Genomic DNA, 18,581 nt, shown 5'->3' with positions numbered 1-18,581 from the left:
TTCCCACTCTATGGGTGTCATGGACACCCATAAGTGGGAATAGCCATGTTGCTCTGGGATTCCGGCTGTCAGCTTTGTCAGCTGCCGGGATTCCGTCATCGGTATCCTGACCACGGGGATCCTGACAGCGGGTAAATTAAACGTTTCCCATAATAAGGCCCTATATGTTCCTCTTACAGTATGTCATTAGAAGCCACAGATTTAAAGAAAAAAATCCTCCAAACACGCTACTCCATCATTTGCAACTTACCACTTCTAAAGAGTGAGTAGACATGAAAAGTTTATTTTTTAATGGTACATTATCGCCCCTCCCATTCTCTCCTCGTCTTTCATTACCTCTTCCCATACATGCTTGAAAGAGTTCCCAAGCTTCATCTCACCTCTGGTACTTACTGACATGCTCTGTTTGACTCTATCCTGGCGTCTCATCCTTCAAGTGATCCATCAAATTTCATTTTTTACCGATTTATTGCTTTGTGACATAATCACCCCATTTTCTGCCTTACTCCTATTTTAAAGCATAGAAATGTGGTGTTGACTATTTACTAAGCACTTGTTCCCCTTATAATGGGAAAAGCTGATGGTATACTGTACTGCATTTTATATGGAACATCTGCAAAAATGTAATCTAACTCCGCAAATGAACATAGAAAATAATAAAAGATTTAAAAGGGCAATGATTTTACTAGTGAAACATGGCTAGTAAAAGCATTGCCCTTTTAAATTTCGGGCAAAAACACGATCGGTTGCACTGGGTTTTAAAATAAACCCCCAAATTCTGTGCAATGTCTATGTGCAGATGATCATTAAAAGTTAGAACTGGAAGTTTCTAAAACATATGGGTGTAGTGGAAAACTAACGGCCTTATTCAGACCCGGATGCAGCCATGCGTCTGTATGCAGCGGCTGCATCCAGAGAGTCTGCACACGCGCACCGGACGCATTGCGCATGCACACCCCTTCACCATGAGGCTCCATCATGGAAGGATGCAACTGCAAGGACGGTGAATGACAGTGGTTTCTGTTGGGGTAGCATCGATGCAGCATTTGTGGGCGCGGTCCGGACAAGACAGACATGACCTGACCATTTTCGGGACGGCTATGTGACATCACACGTAGCCGCTACGAGGAAAAAATTAGCGCCAGACCGCCTACCAGGACAGCAAGACTGTGCAGACATAGGTTGACCTTAAATCGATACGTTGCGGTGTGGCGCAACACAGCCTTGCCCTGTGCTGGGCAGCCCCCGGCATGTGAGTAGATGGATGCAGATCTTGCTGCTGAAGCTAGATCTGCATCCATCTCTGAATAACCTCCTAAGGACATTGGGGGGAAAAAAATCTTTGAATGTTTATGCATCACAAAATAACCGTTATTGTGTCTCAAACCATGAAATCCATTATGGACAGTGCTAATAACTATGGGGGTCATTCCAAGTTGATCGCTCGCTAGCTAGTTTTAGCAGCCGTGCAAACGCTATGCTGCCGCCCACTGGGAGTGTATTTTAGCTTAGCAGAAGTGCGAACAGTTGTATCGCAGAGCGGCTACAATTTTTTTTTGTGTAGTTTCAGAATAGCTCAAAACCTACTCAGCGCTTGCGATCACTTCAGACTATTCAGTTCCGGATTTGACGTCACAAACCCGCCCAGCCACGCCTGCATTTTTCCTGGCACGCCTGCGTTTTTCCGCACTCTCCCTGAAAACGGTCAGTTGCCACCCAGAAAGGCCCACTTCATGTCAATCACTCTGCGGCAAGCAGTGCGACTGAAATGCATCGCTAGACCCTGTGAAAAACGACATCGTTCGTTGTGCCTGTACGTCGCGCATGCGCATTGCGCCGCATACGCATTGCACCGCATACGCATTGTGCCGCATGCGCAGAACTGCCGATTTTTAGCCTGATCGCTGTGCTGCAAAATTTTTTAGCTAGCAATCAACTCGGAATGACTCCCTATATTGGCAAATTAACAAATAAATAAAAAGTGGCACAAATTCACTGTCCTAAAGCAACCAATCATATTTTAGCTATTTCCAGGCTTCTTGCTGCTAAAATATCAGAAGCAAATATGCAGTGGGAATAAAACACACATGCGTTATTAATTCAATCTTTTGTCACCCTTCTTTCCCTTTAGACATGGAATTATGCACAGAATAGTGATTTACAGTATGCAATTTAGCTCTAGATCGAAATGTTTATAAATTAGTTTGTGACATTTAATTGCGTATAAACCTTAGGCATGTTAGGTCGCTATAAGACAACTTTGGAGTTGGCCCAAGTAAAATGCAAGTCCTTCATTAAAGTAAGAGAAAAAACTATTTTAGTAGAACCCTCTGCAACCCAGTGGGCATAGTGGTTAGCATTACTGTCTCACAGCAAAGAGGTTGTGAGTTCAGATCCAGGTCATGGCTGATCTTTGTGGAGTTTGCATGTCCTCAAAAGCGCTGAGTAATATGTGTTTGCCATATAAAAAAATATGAATAAATGTGTGTTTGCAGAATCAACCTAAAAGTTATATGCAAATTGCGTGCATACGTCACAGTTTATCTGCCTGCTTTGAGTCGCAATTGATAAGATACTTTCAGCAGTATCATTTATGTCACAACATTAATCTATAGTGTATATGGTTTATCTCATGCAAACTACACAATTAGTTTCACACACAAATTATTATTGCCTGTACTTAAAGGGAAAAGAGCACTCAATGAAAGTTCCTGTGCAGTCATTAAGCCACATAGCAAATTCTAAACAAGTTTATTTGAGAGTGGGATCAGTGTGGAGCAATCACTCAGAGTGGGCAATAGCGCAGCCATGACTTAGTGTGACACAACCCGCATTGTAGAGAAGGGAAGCTACAGTATGACAGGTGTCCTACCGCGCTGTGCTCTTCAGCACCACGGAGAGCTCATGGCTCCACAATGCGGACTTGCATTGGCAACACGAGAGGCTCCCCTCCTCTCATCTATTATAAATACAGCACTATGTTGCAGCATGTCATTACATTAACCAGGCTCTCATCACACTGCAGTGGTACTCCAGCACACCACAGCAATGCTGCATATAGTCAGATGAACCACTATGCTGGCTTCACAAGCTAAATGCAGACGTTATCTATACTGCATCACTATACCATTCACACAACAAGGTAACACACCTCCCAATACACAATACACTATTAACCTGTTGTGCACTGCTTGCTGATTGCATGGATTCGCTCCAGTACCTGGCAGCCACCCCACTGAACTGTCGCTCAGTGCATGCATTTCTCTGCACACATACTGTATAATCTACACATAAAAGCGTTGGGATTTACAGTATTAACTTCCACAGAAACTAAATGCATTTATCTCACCCTACAAAACCCATGCAGGTCAATCCACCTCCCAGTAATGGGATGAACAAATAGACACAGTACAAACAAGATACAGAGATCACCATTAGCAAGAGATAGATCTTCCTACTACATGGAGAACTCTTTTGAACTGAATATATTGGGCCTAACTGTGAGATGTACTGTACATAAATGTGATATTTACGTACACCTCTGATGTTTGCAGATCTGTGCATGAGCCGAACTGCGCATTCAGTGATTGACATGTGGAAGCGGTGACATGGAGTGTCGCCCCATCATCCCCATGCCACAGCCAGTGGCTGCATCTTTGGAAGCAGCTTTACCGGTTCTCCCAGCGTGATGTCACCTGAGGGTTACTCAGATGCCTGATGATGACGCTTTGATCCAATAGCTGTGTCTTCGGATGCAGCAGCGGATCAGAGAAGCCAGCAGTGGGTGTCTTTTTACTTAAGAAGACTCCTGTGGCTTTTACATATTTTTGCACAGCCGCTAAGAACAAAGACGCAGCAGGTGGCGTGCTATAGCATCCACCTCTGAACCAGGCCCATTGTTTGCTCTAAACAAAGCGCAACTGCTTGGCAATGGAATGCATTGGACATGAATGTACATACCCTCCCAGAACTGAATGTGCTACACCTGAATGTGCCCCCCTCCAGTATCTGAATGCGCTCCACCTGAATGTGCACCCCCTCTAGTATCAGAATGCAATCCACTTAAACGTGCATTCCTCCAGTAACTGGATGGGCTCCACCTGAACATTCACCCACTCAAGTAAATGGATGCACTCCATATGAACATGCACACTATCCAGTAACTAAATGCACTCCACCTGAACATGTCTCCCATCCAGTAACTGCAGAGTCGGCCCTAACCAATATGATGTCCTAGCCAAATGTTTGGCTGTTAACCCCTAGCACCGCCACTAGTTCCACCTATGACCTTGCACCCCTTTCCCAGCACCATCAGCCCTCACCCATAGCAGTCCTCATTTTGATGCGCCTACACTCTGTGCAACTGTGGCTGTATCTCCATACAAAATTCTACGTTACAGTGATTTCCAGGAATACACTGTAATGTAACATTTCGTATGCAGATACAGTACAGTCAAATACAGAATATAGGCATGCCGCATATCATTTTAAGCAGCAGAAGATGCTTGTGCCCCTAGGCCAGGCACTTTCAACCATGGTCCTCAAGGCACACCAACAGTGCAGGTTTTAGTGATATCCAGGCTACAGCACAGATGGTTAAATCAAAATAACTGAGCTACTGATTAAGTCACCTGTGCTGAAGCCTGGATATCACTAAAACCTGCACTGTTAGTGTGCCTTGAGGACCGTGGTTGGGAATGCCTGCCCTTGGCATTTGCCTAGTTTGCTTATGCCCAAGGCCGACTCTGAGTAACTGAATGCACTCCACCTGAACGCACTCTACCTGAACGTGCACACCCCCCAGTAACAGAATGCACTCCACCTGAACGCACTCTACCTGAACGTGCACACCCCCCAGTAACAGAATGCACTCCACCTGAATGTGCACCCCCTTCAGTATTTGAATTCGCTACACCTGAACATTCACCTTCTCTAAGAACTGAATGCAGTGGTGGAGCTTGTGAGTTTTGGGCCCAAGTGCAAAAATATAATTTGGGCCCCTGTCCCGAACCAAGTTCACATGGCAGTTAGTGACAGGAAGATGCAGAGGGTGACAGTGTAAGGCAGGGGGAGGCAGAGGGTGAGAGGGAGAGACAGTGGGTGACAGGGGTAAAAGCACAATGTCCTGTGTGGTGTGGAGAACAGGGGGCATGTACCTTGGTGGAGGCAGGAACACAGCGGCCTCTGTTCAGTCCCTGACAAGGACCCCCACCCCTTGTGCTTTGCTCAGTTTGGCGCCTGGAAATCACTGTAACGTAGCATTTTGTTTGCAGATGCAGCCACAGTCGCACGCAGAATATAGGCATGTTGCATATCATTTTAATCAGCAGAAGCCGCTTGTGCATCCTAGCCACATAGTAATGCAAATAAGACATTTTCTGCAAAAAAATAGGCGCCCAGCATTAGCAGAGCTGGACGGGAACTGCATGGCATATTGAGGAAAGTTGTATGAGGACACATCTGTTTCCAAGCAGAGGCAGAGGTCACAGTGTAAGCTGCCAAGTGAGTGCTGTGTGTGGGTAGGTTAGTTGTGCAATAGTGTTCAGCATATGTGTAAGGGGCATTATGTGTGTCATTATGTGTATAAGGGCATTAATAGTGTGCGGCATATGTGTAAGGGATATTATATGTATAAGGGTGTTAATAAAGGTAGGCATAATGGGGGTCATTCTGAGTTGATTGTAGCTGTGCTAAATTTAGCACAGCTACGATCAGGCACTCAGACATGTGGGGGAACGCCCAGCACAGCGCTAGTCCGCCCCGCATGTCAGTGCCGCCCCCCCCTTCCACTACAGAAATGCAAAAGTATCGCACAGCGGCAATGCTTTTGCATTTGAGGAGTAACTCCCGGCCAGCGCAGCTCCTGCGGCTGGCCGGGAGAACCTCTTCGCTGCCCGGGTCGCAACGGTCTGGCCACACCTGCGTTGGCCAAACCGCACCCCCTAAACAGCGGCTTAATGCAACGGTTCAGCCCCCTCCCACCCAGAGACCGCCTCTGCCTTTCAATCAGGCAGAGGTGATCGCTAAGCAACGACGGCCTTCGGCCGTCTGGCATGCGCCGGTGCACTGCGGCGCACGCGCAGTACTGATCTGATTGCACTGCTGCGATAAACTGCAGCGTGTGATCGGGTCAGAATGACCCCCAATGTGTAAGGTGCATTATGTTTATAAGGGCATTAATAATGTGTGTCATATAAAGGGCACAGTAAGGGGCATTACTGTGTGGTATTATGTGTATAAATGCATTACTAATGTGTGGCATTATGTGTATAAGGTGCTCTACTGTGTGGTGTAACATATAGAAAGGGCACCTCTGTGTAATCTAATGTGAATAAAGAGCTATATGGTGTGGTGACTGTAATGTAAATAAGGATCAATTCAGTGTGATGTAATGTGAATAAGGGGCACTACTGTGAGGAGTAACGTATATAAGTTAAAGTGGAACTACTGTGTGATGTAACGTGATGAAGGTGATTGTATGATATAACGTGAATAAAGTTGCACTACTGTGTGGCGTCATTTGAATTGGGGGTACTATTGTATGGCCATGCCCCTTCTCAAAAGAACACGCCCCTTTTAGGTCTGCGCGCCGAATCTCAGCAGTGCTCCTATTTAAAATATAGGGGGTAGGCGCACCAAAATGAGGACTGCTATGACTGATGGGAAAGGGGTACAGAGTCATATTGATTAGGGCCAGCTCTGACCTTAATGTACAGTACCTGTAGCCAAATATATTAGCTTTGAAATAACAGCCCAGTAACTGAACGCATGACACCTGAATGTACAGCCCCAGTAACTGAATGTATGACACCTGAATGTACAGCCCCAGTAACTGAATGTATGACACCTGAATGTACAGACCCAGTAACTGAATGTATGACACCTGAATGTAAAGCTCCAGTAACTGAACGCATGACACCTGATCGTGCACCCCCACCAGTAACTGGTTGCAATCACTGACAATCACTGACACTGACAATTTGCTGCCATCCTGCTTCCTACATTGCAGAACCCCTTTGGAACCCAACCGGTACTTTGAAACACATGAAGCAACTAAATAACCTCCTAAATGCATGGCACATTATTGTATATCTCCGACTAACTGAATACATTAAACCTGAATGTACAGTACCTTTAGCCGAGTATATAAGCTTTGATTGTATTGCCCTTCACTAAGTGCCCTACACCTGAACACATAGCCCCAGAAACTGACTGCATCACACCTGAATGTACAGCCCCAGTTACCGACTGATCACACCTGAATGTACAGCCCCAGTTACTGAAAGTATGATACCTGAATGTACAGCCCCAGTAACTGAACGCATCACACCTGAATGTACAGCTTCAGTTACTGAATGTAAGACACCTGAATGTACAGCCCCAGTTACTGAATGTATGACACCTGAATGTACAGCCCCAGTAACTGACTGCATGACACCTGAATGTACAGCCCGTTACTGAATGTATGACACCTGAATGTACAGCCCCAATAACTGAATGTATGACACCTGAATGTACAGCACCAGTAACTGAATGTATGACACCTGAATGTACAGCACCAGTAACTGAATGTATGACACCTGAATGTACAGCACCAGTAACTGAATGTATGACACCTGAATGTACAGCCCTAGTAACTGAATGCATAACACCTGAATGTACAGCCCCAGTAACTGAATGCATGTAACACATACCTCCCAACATGACCCTCTTCAAGAGGGACACAGTGCTCTGCTTCTGGACTTTTCCCTTTCTTTATGATTGCTGGTACCTGTGTTGAACAGGTTAATGGATAAGAAAGGTGTTTCAGCACAGGTGATGGCAATCACAAATTAAGAGGGAAGTCCAAGAGCAGAGCATTATGTCCCTCCTGGAGAGGGTCATGTTGGGAGATATGGTAACACAATACCCCATAATGACAAAGTGATGCAAAGTCAAAGTGAAAAAAGTTTTTTTGTGATTCTTGCAAATTTATTAAAAATAAAAAACTAAGAAATCACATGTCCATAAGTATTATTCACAGCCTTTGCCACAAAGCTCAAAATTGAGCTCAGGTGCATCCTGTTTCCCCACTGATCATCCTTGAGATGTTCCTACAGCTTAATTGGAGTCCACCTGTGGTAAATTCAGTTGATTGGACATGATTTGGAAAGGCACACACCTGTCTATATAAGGTCCCACACTTGACAGTGCATGTTTGAGCACAAACCAAGCATGAAGTCAAAGGAATTGCCTGTAGACCTCCAAGACAGAATTGTCTCAAGGCACAAATCTGGGGAAGGGTACAGAATAATATCTGCTGCTTTGAAGGTCCCAATGAGCACATGAACGCATGACACCTGAATGTACAGGTCCAGTAACTGAACGCGTGACACCTAAATGTAAAGCCCCAGTCACTGACTGCATAACACCTGAATGTACAGCCCAGTAACTGAATGCATAACACCTGAATGTACAGCCCCAGTAACTGAATGCATAACACCTGAATGTATGGCACCAGTAACTGAATGCATAACACCTGAATGTACGGCACCAGTAACTGACTGCATGACACCTGAATGTAAAGCCCCAGTAACTGAATGCCTGCCACCTGAATGTACAGCCCCAGTAACTGAATATATGACACCTGAATGTACGGCCCCAGTAACTGAATGCATAACACCTGAATGTACGGCCCCAGTAACTGAATGCATAACACCTGAATGTACAGCCCCAGTAACTGAATGCATAACACCTGAATGTACAGCCCCAGTAACTGAATGCATAACACCTGAATGTACGGCACCAGTAACTGACTGCATGACACCTGAATGTAAAGCCCCAGTAACTGAACGCCTGGCACCTGAATGAGTGAATGTACAGCCCGAGTAGCTGAATATATGACACCTGAATGTACGGCACCAGTAACTGACTGCATGACACCTGAATGTACAGCCCCAGTTGCTGAATGCATAACACCTGAATGTACGGCACCAGTAACGGACTGCATGACACCTGAATGTAAAGCCCCAGTAACTGAACGCCTGGCACCTGAATGTACAGCCCCAGTAACTGAATATATGACACCTGAATGTACAGCCCCAGTAACTGAATATATGACACCTGAACATATAGCCCCAGTAACTGACTGCATAACACCTGAATGTACAGCCCCAGTAACTGAATGCATAACACCTGAATGTACGGCACCAGTAACTGACTGCATGACACCTGAATGTACGGCACCAGTAACTGAATGCCTGACACCTGAATGTAAAGCCTCAGTAACTGAATGCATAACACCTGAATGTACAGCCCCAGTAACTGACTGCATGACACCTGAATGTACAGCCCCAGTAACTGACTGCATGACACCTGCATGTACAGCCCCAGTAACTGAACGCCTGACACCTGAATGTACAGCCCCAGTAACTGAATGCATAACACCTGAATGTACAGCCCCAGTAACTGACTGCATGACACCTGCATGTACAGCCCCAGTAACTGAACGCCTGACACCTGAATGTACAGCCCCAGTAACTGAATGCATGACACCTGAGTGTACAGCCCCAGTAACTGACCGCATCACATCTGAATGTTCAGCTCCGTAACTGAACGCATCACACCTAAACATACAGCCGCAGTAACGGAACGCATGACACCTAAATGTACCCTGAATGTACAGTCCCAGTAACTGAACGCATGACGCTTGAATGTAAGGATCCAGCAGCTGAACACATGACACCTGAATGTATAGCCCCAGTAACGGACTGCATCATAATTGAATGTACAGCACCAGTAACTGAATGTATGACACCTGAATGTACAGCACCAGTAACTGAATGTATGACACCTGAATGTACAGCCCTAGTAACTGAATGCATAACACCTGAATGTAAAGCCCCAGTAACTGAATGCATGTAACACATACCTCCCAACATGACCCTCTTCAAGAGGGACACAGTGCTCTGCTTCTGGACTTTTCCCTTTCTCTATGATTGCTGGTACCTGTGTTGAACAGGTTAATGGATAAGAAAGGTGTTTCAGCACAGGTGATGGCAATCACAAATTAAGAGGGAAGTCCAAGAGCAGAGCATTATGTCCCTCCTGGAGAGGGTCATGTTGGGAGATATGGTAACACAATACCCCATAATGACAAAGTGATGCAAAGTCAAAGTGAAAAAAGTTTTTTTGTGATTCTTGCAAATTTATTAAAAATAAAAAACTAAGAAATCACATGTCCATAAGTATTATTCACAGCCTTTGCCACAAAGCTCAAAATTGAGCTCAGGTGCATCCTGTTTCCCCACTGATCATCCTTGAGATGTTCCTACAGCTTAATTGGAGTCCACCTGTGGTAAATTCAGTTGATTGGACATGATTTGGAAAGGCACACACCTGTCTATATAAGGTCCCACACTTGACAGTGCATGTTTGAGCACAAACCAAGCATGAAGTCAAAGGAATTGCCTGTAGACCTCCAAGACCGAATTGTCTCAAGGCACAAATCTGGGGAAGGGTACAGAATAATATCTGCTGCTTTGAAGGTCCCAATGAGCACATGAACGCATGACACCTGAATGTACAGGTCCAGTAACTGAACGCGTGACACCTAAATGTAAAGCCCCAGTCACTGACTGCATAACACCTGAATGTACAGCCCAGTAACTGAATGCATAACACCTGAATGTACAGCCCCAGTAACTGAATGCATAACACCTGAATGTATGGCACCAGTAACTGAATGCATAACACCTGAATGTACGGCACCAGTAACTGACTGCATGACACCTGAATGTAAAGCCCCAGTAACTGAATGCCTGCCACCTGAATGTACAGCCCCAGTAACTGAATATATGACACCTGAATGTACGGCCCCAGTAACTGAATGCATAACACCTGAATGTACGGCCCCAGTAACTGAATGCATAACACCTGAATGTACAGCCCCAGTAACTGAATGCATAACACCTGAATGTACAGCCCCAGTAACTGAATGCATAACACCTGAATGTACGGCACCAGTAACTGACTGCATGACACCTGAATGTAAAGCCCCAGTAACTGAACGCCTGGCACCTGAATGTACAGCCCGAGTTGCTGAATATATGACACCTGAATGTACGGCACCAGTAACTGACTGCATGACACCTGAATGTACAGCCCCAGTTGCTGAATGCATAACACCTGAATGTACGGCACCAGTAACGGACTGCATGACACCTGAATGTAAAGCCCCAGTAACTGAACGCCTGGCACCTGAATGTACAGCCCCAGTAACTGAATATATGACACCTGAATGTACAGCCCCAGTAACTGAATATATGACACCTGAACATACAGCCCCAGTAACTGACTGCATAACACCTGAATGTACAGCCCCAGTAACTGAATGCATAACACCTGAATGTACAGCCCCAGTAACTGAATGCATAACACCTGAATGTACGGCACCAGTAACTGACTGCATGACACCTGAAGGTACAGCCCCAGTAACTGAATGCATAACACCTGAATGTACGGCACCAGTAACTGACTGCATGACACCTGAATGTACGGCACCAGTAACTGAATGCCTGACACCTGAATGTAAAGCCTCAGTAACTGAATGCATAACACCTGAATGTACAGCCCCAGTAACTGACTGCATGACACCTGAATGTACAGCCCCAGTAACTGACTGCATGACACCTGCATGTACAGCCCCAGTAACTGAACGCCTGACACCTGAATGTACAGCCCCAGTAACTGAATGCATGACACCTGAATGTACAGCCCCAGTAACTGACTGCATGACACCTGAATGTACAGCCCCAGTAACTGACTGCATGACACCTGAATGTAAAGCCTCAGTAACTGAATGCATAACACCTGAATGTACAGCTCCAGTAACTGAACGCGTGACACCTGAATGTAAAGCCCCAGTTACTGACTGCATAACACCTGAATGTACAGCCCCAGTAACTGAATGCATAACACCTGAATGTACGGCACCAGTAACTGACTGCATGACACCTGAATGTACAGCCCCAGTAACTGACTGCATAACACCTGACTGTACGGCACCAGTAACTGACTGCATGACACCTGAATGTAAAGCCCCAGTAACTGAATGCCTGGCACCTGAATGTACAGCCCCAGTAACTGAATATATGACACCTGAATGTACGGCACCAGTAACTGACTGCATGACACCTGAATGTACAGCCCCAGTTGCTGAATGCATAACACCTGAATGTACAGCCCCAGTAACTGAATGCATAACACCTGAATGTACAGCCCCAGTAACTGAATGCATAACACCTGAATGTACGGCACCAGTAACTGACTGCATGACACCTGAAGGTACAGCCCCAGTAACTGAATGCATAACACCTGAATGTACGGCACCAGTAACTGACTGCATGACACCTGAACATACAGCCCCAGTAACTGACTGCATGACACCTGAATGTACGGCACCAGTAACTGAATGCCTGACACCTGAATGTAAAGCCTCAGTAACTGAATGCATAACACCTGAATGTACAGCCCCAGTAACTGACTGCATGACACCTGAATGTACAGCCCCAGTAGCTGACTGCATGACACCTGCATGTACAGCCCCAGAAACTGAACGCCTGACACCTGAATGTACAGCCCCAGTAACTGAATGCATGACACCTGAATGTACAGCCCCAGTAACTGACTGCATGACACCTGAATGTACAGCCCCAGTAACTGACTGCATGACACCTGAATGTAAAGCCTCAGTAACTGAATGCATAACACCTGAATGTACAGCTCCAATAACTGAACGCGTGACACCTGAATGTAAAGCCCCAGTTACTGACTGCATAACACCTGAATGTACAGCCCCAGTAACTGAATGCATAACACCTGAATGTACGGCACCAGTAACTGACTGCATGACACCTGAATGTACAGCCCCAGTAACTGAATGCATAACACCTGAATGTACGGCACCAGTAACTGACTGCATGACACCTGAATGTAAAGCCCCAGTAACTGAATGCCTGGCACCTGAATGTACAGCCCCAGTAACTGAATATATGACACCTGAATGTACGGCACCAGCAACTGACTGCATGACACCTGAATGTACAGCCCCAGTTGCTGAATGCATAACACCTGAATGTACGGCACCAGTAACTGACTGCATGACACCTGAATGTAAAGCCCCAGTAACTGAATGCCTGGCACCTGAATGTACAGCCTCAGTAACTGAATATATGACACCTGAATGTACAGCCCCAGTAACTGAATGCATAACACGTGAATGTACAGCCCCAGTAACTGAATGCATAACACCTGAATGTACGGCACCAGTAACTGACTGCATGACACCTGAATGGAAAGCCCCAGTAACTGAATGCCTGGCACCTGAATGTACAGCCTCAGTAACTGAATATATGACACCTGAATGTACAGCCCCAGTAACTGAATGCATAACACGTGAATGTACAGCCCCAGTAACTGAATGCATAACACCTGAATGTACGGCACCAGTAACTGACTGCATGACACCTGAATGTACAGCCCCAGTAACTGAATGCATAACACCTGAATGTACAGCCCCAGTAACTGACTGCATAACACCTGAATGTACAGCCCCAGTAACTGAATGCATAACACCTGAATGTACAGCCCCAGTAACTGACTGCATAACACCTGAATGTACAGCCCCAGTAACTGAATGCATAACACCTGAATGTACAGCCCCAGTAACTGAATGCATAACACCTGAATGTACGGCACCAGTAACTGACTGCATGACACCTGAAGGTACAGCCCCAGTAACTGAATGCATAACACCTGAATGTACGGCACCAGTTACTGACTGCATGACACCTGAATGTACGGCACCAGTAACTGAACGCCTGACACCTGAACATACAGCCCCAGTAACTGACTGCATGACACCTGAATGTACGGCACCAGTAACTGAACGCCTGACACCTGAATGTAAAGCCTCAGTAACTGAATGCATAACACCTGAATGTACAGCCCCAGTAACTGACTGCATGACACCTGAATGTACAGCCCCAGTAACTGACTGCATGACACCTGAATGTACAGCCCCAGTAACTGAATGCATAACACCTGAATGTACGGCACCAGTAACTGACTGCATGACACCTGAATGTACAGCCCCAGTAACTGAACGCCTGACACCTGAATGTACAGCCCCAGTAACTGAATGCATGACACCTGAATGTACAGCCCCAGTAACTGACTGCATGACACCTGAATGTACAGCCCTAGTAACTGACTGCATGACACCTGAATGTACAGCCCCAGTAACTGAATGCATCACACCTGAATGTACAGCCCCAGTAACTGAATGCATAACACCTGAATGTACAGCCCCAGTAACTGAATGCATAACACCTGAATGTACAGCCCCAGTAACTGACTGCATGACACCTGAATGTACAGCCCCAGTAACTGACTGCATGACACCTGAATGTACAGCCCCAGTAACTGACTGCATGACACCTGAATGTACAGCCCCAGTAACTGAATGCATGACACCTGAATGTACAGCCCCAGTAACTGACTGCATAACACCTGAATGTACGGCACCAGTAACTGACTGCATGACACCTGAATGTACAGCCCCAGTAACTGAATGCATGACACCTCAATGCATCTATCTCAGACAACAGCCCTGGTATTCAGTACATTAAACTTCAATGTGCAGCCTCCACTTATACTTCAGCTTTTATCCCCTCTTTTCTGAGCACATCAATCTCTCTCACAATGTCCTGCATGCTCATCTCTTTCAAGGGCACAACGTGCCTGTGTCACTGTAGCAGCCTATGGAATTGGCAAGTTTACATCCATCCCCATGCTGTGCAGATCTGACATTGATGTGGACCACGCTGTGCATATGTAAAGGCAATTATATTTATACATACAGTATCATGCTTTGTTCTGCTGTCAGTTCATACAGTCTCTGACATTACCCATACATCTGATTATTCTATAGAAAATCCTATGAACATAAAATATAGGTCAGGCAGCCAGGAACCCACCATCACAGCGATATCACGTTCATGCAACATGACAATTCCTTTGCAGTACAATTCCCCGTCTCATGTGTCCCTGCAGCCAGCTAACACCACACACTGGGGGTCAGAGGGGTAGTAAATACCCCAATATTCAGCAGGGATGTGCTGTCAGCATGCTGCAGTGACTCAGCCATTAGCATCGGATCGGTCTCTCCTGCTCATGCATGTTTGCAGCCCTTCATTCCACAACACGCTGTGATCTCACACAAAGTTCCCTTCTCCTGGAACCCCTCTGCTGCGTCTCACCCATCACCCTCCCCCCACCCCCCAAAAAAAGAAAAAATAATCGACTACCTCTACAGTCTCAGTCTCAGCCATCTTCCTCCTTAGGAGCAGGCAGCGGGAGGAGTGCTTAATTCCCATAAGAGCCAGTGAGATTTGTCCTCTTTACTATCACTGTGTTTGCAAATTTAGGAGAAACAGGCAAAAAAATAAACAAAACAAAACAAACAAACAAAACAAATCAATGTATATTCTTCTCTTCTCCGAAGTCTGGTCCCCTTCTGTTCAGGACCACGGCTAGTTCCAGCACTTGAAAGTTATGATAGTCCGCAATTTAGACTTTTTTTTAACTGTTTAGAGGAGGGAAATAAAATGCAGAACAAATATTCCAAATCTCATGTCCTTAGTTCCATGGATCCCTACAGAGCCTCCCCAGACCCTGGTATGGTCTCCTGGCACCTGATGGCACAATGCAAGTTGCCCACTTGTGAATGTGACTTGGGAAAGGCAGAACTGTGAGCAATGAAGACTTGCAACAGAGTCAACTCCTTTTTTTGTTATTTCTTCTGGGAAAACTTGGTATGAAAGAAATGCAGCTTATTGTATCATGCTGTATATTACCTTCACCGTCCTGTGAGCAGAGCAGGGAAAAGAAAATGAAATCCTCTTGCAGCAAGGTTTTTATACTCTTCCCTCTCACTCTCCTGGGCTGCTGGTTATTTCTATTTTCTCTGAAGGATGGTTCCCTCTGAACTTTTATTAATAATCTCCACTTTCATTTTGTGAGCTAGATGAAGCTGTGCAGATTACCGATAGATTTTTTTTCCCCTTTGGTCAGCCCATTAACTCTTTCACTTTGTCTCTTTCTGATTGGAGAATGGCTCCCTGTAGCCCTTAATGTTTTCTGTCTGTATGGGATTCATGTGCACAGCAGACAAGGTGTGCTCATAATTTATTACAGCTCCTCAGCTGGTAAGGTGTGCTTATTTCATAGCTCCAAAGCAGATAAGGTGTGCTTATATGTATCACAGCTCTACAGCAGATAAGGCGTGCTTATATCATAGCTCCACAGCTGATAAGATGTGCTTATATGTATCACAGCTCTACAGCAGATCAGGTGTGCTTATATCATAGCTCCAATAAGATGAGGTGTGCTTATATGTATTATAGCTCCACAGCAGATGAGGTGTGCTTGAATGTATCATAGCTCCACAGCAGATGAGGTGTGCTTATATGTATTATAGCTCCACAGCAGATGAGGTGTGCTTGTATGTATTATAGCTCCACAGCAGATGAGGTGTGCTTATATGTATCATAGCTCCACAACAGATATGGTGTGCTTATATCATAGCTCTACAGCAGATAAGGTGTGCTAATATCATAGCTCCACTCAGATGAGGTGTACTTATATGTATCAGAGCTGAACAGCAGATAAGGTGTGCTTATATGTATCATAGCTCCACAGCAGATGAGGTTTGCTTATTTGTATCACACCTCCTCAGCAGGCAATGTGTGCTTATATCATAGCTACAGCAGATAAGGTGTGCTTATATCATAGCTCCACAGCTGATAAGATGTGCTTATATGTATCACAGCTCTACAGCAGATCAGGTGTGCTTATATCATAGCTCCAATAAGATGAGTTGTGCTTATATGTATTATAGCTCCACAGCAGATGAGGTGTGCTTATATGTATCACAGCTCCACAGCAGATAAGGTGTGCTTATATGTATCAGAGCTCTACAGCAGATAAGGAGTGCTTATATCATAGCTCCACTCAGATGAGGTGTGCTTATATGTATTATAGCTCCACAGCAGATAAGGTGTGCTTATATGTATCATAGCTCCACAGCAGATGAGGTGTGCTCATAGGCGGATCCAGGGGGGGAGGGGAACACTCGGGCCCGTGCCCCCATGTCGTTTCTGACATTTTTTTTTCAAAAGGAGAACAGCAGCTGCACTACTGCTATTTCCGTCAGTCAGATTTGATTAAAGAGCCGGCAGGCACTAGGACCCACCGCTGCTCTAACAGCAAGTCTGTGTGGTAACCAATGGGGATGTCGGAGCAGCCTCCCCTTGCTCACATTGCAACCTACCCCCCCCCCCCCCCAACTGCCAGCCAGAGTCCAGCCCAGGCACGGGGTTCAAATGCCAGCATCGAGTAAGACTGTTACTCATGACGGTCCAGAACGCTTTATTAGCCCTCACTGCACCGCACAGTTTCCCAGCACTTCCTCCTCCACTTCCTTTACCACCATGCTAGGTGCAGTCAAACTCAGCTCAGCTTTGAGAAGGCGGCCCGTGTGATTGTGACAGGGCTGTCCTGCAGATGACTTATGCTGCTTGTTGGAGATCCAGCTGGCTGCTTCTGCTAATCAAAGAGTCTCACTGCAGTGCCCAAAACAAGGTATGCTGCACCTGCCACCACCAACTAAAAACTGTAATAATTATACTGTGCTGGGGTGCCTTCCAGGCTCCCATAACTAATGGAACAGGTGACCAACATTTCAAGGCCCAATCAGCCTTTTCATCAGGGTGAAACATTGGCAATAAACCAGGATGCGCTCCTACAGCCAATCATTACCTGATGCCATATTCTGTGAGGCCACGCCCCCTGTGATACCACTCCTTTTATCTGGGAGCACACCTGCCTTAGGTGCATGTAAATATAACTATTACCTTTCCCCTATCATGGTGCCCTCCCTTTCATTTCCTACTGGATCCGCCCCCGGGTGTGCTTATATGTATCACACCTCCTCAGCATGCAATGTGTGCTTATATCATAGCTACAGCAGATAAGGTGTGCTTATATCATAGCTCCACAGCAGATAAGCTGTGCTTATATGTATCACAGCTCTACAGCAGATCAGGTGTGCTTATATCATAGCTCCAATAAGATGAGTTGTGCTTATATGTATTATAGCTCCACAGCAGATGAGGTGTGCTTATTTGTATCATAGCTCCACTCAGATGAGGTGTGCTTATATGTATCAGATCTCCACAGCAGATAAGGTGTGCTTATATGTATCAGATCTCCACAGCAGATGAGGTGTGCTTATATGTATCAGATCTCCACAGCAGATAAGGTGTGCTTATATCATAGCTCCACAGCAGATAAGGTGTGCTTATATGTGTCAGAGCTGTACAGCAGATAACGAGTGCTTATATCATAGCTCCACTCAGATGAGGTGTGCTTATATGTATTATAGCTCCAAAGCAGATAAGGTGTGCTTATATCATAGCTCCAATAAGATGAGGTGTGCTTATATGTATTATATATAGCTCCACAGCAGATGACGTATGCTT

General features: G+C 45.6%; 1 protein-coding gene across 4 annotated transcripts in view; it reads right to left on the bottom strand.

Annotated features, from left to right (window-relative positions):
* PRMT8 (protein arginine methyltransferase 8) overlaps positions 1 to 16,060 on the bottom strand; it is a 578,520-nt gene extending 562,460 nt beyond the window's left edge. Inside the window, exon 1 of one of the 4 annotated variants that reach the window (XM_063930568.1) lies at positions 15,348 to 16,060. In XM_063930568.1, coding sequence (XP_063786638.1) covers positions 15,348 to 15,416 — 69 coding nt within the window. In that variant the 5' untranslated portion in view covers positions 15,417 to 16,060. Of the gene's footprint in view, positions 1 to 7,694; positions 7,782 to 15,017; positions 15,241 to 15,347 lie in introns of those variants that run through there. The other 3 variants (XM_063930570.1, XM_063930571.1, XM_063930572.1) reach the window with 3 other exon arrangements.
* Positions 16,061 to 18,581: the final 2,521 nt, after the last annotated feature.

Source organism: Pseudophryne corroboree, chromosome 6 (assembly GCF_028390025.1).
Source record: "Pseudophryne corroboree isolate aPseCor3 chromosome 6, aPseCor3.hap2, whole genome shotgun sequence".
NCBI classification, from domain to species: Eukaryota; Metazoa; Chordata; class Amphibia; order Anura; family Myobatrachidae; genus Pseudophryne; species Pseudophryne corroboree.
The sequence above is the reverse complement of the archived record's forward strand: the minus strand, read 5'-3'. Positions and strand labels throughout refer to the sequence as shown.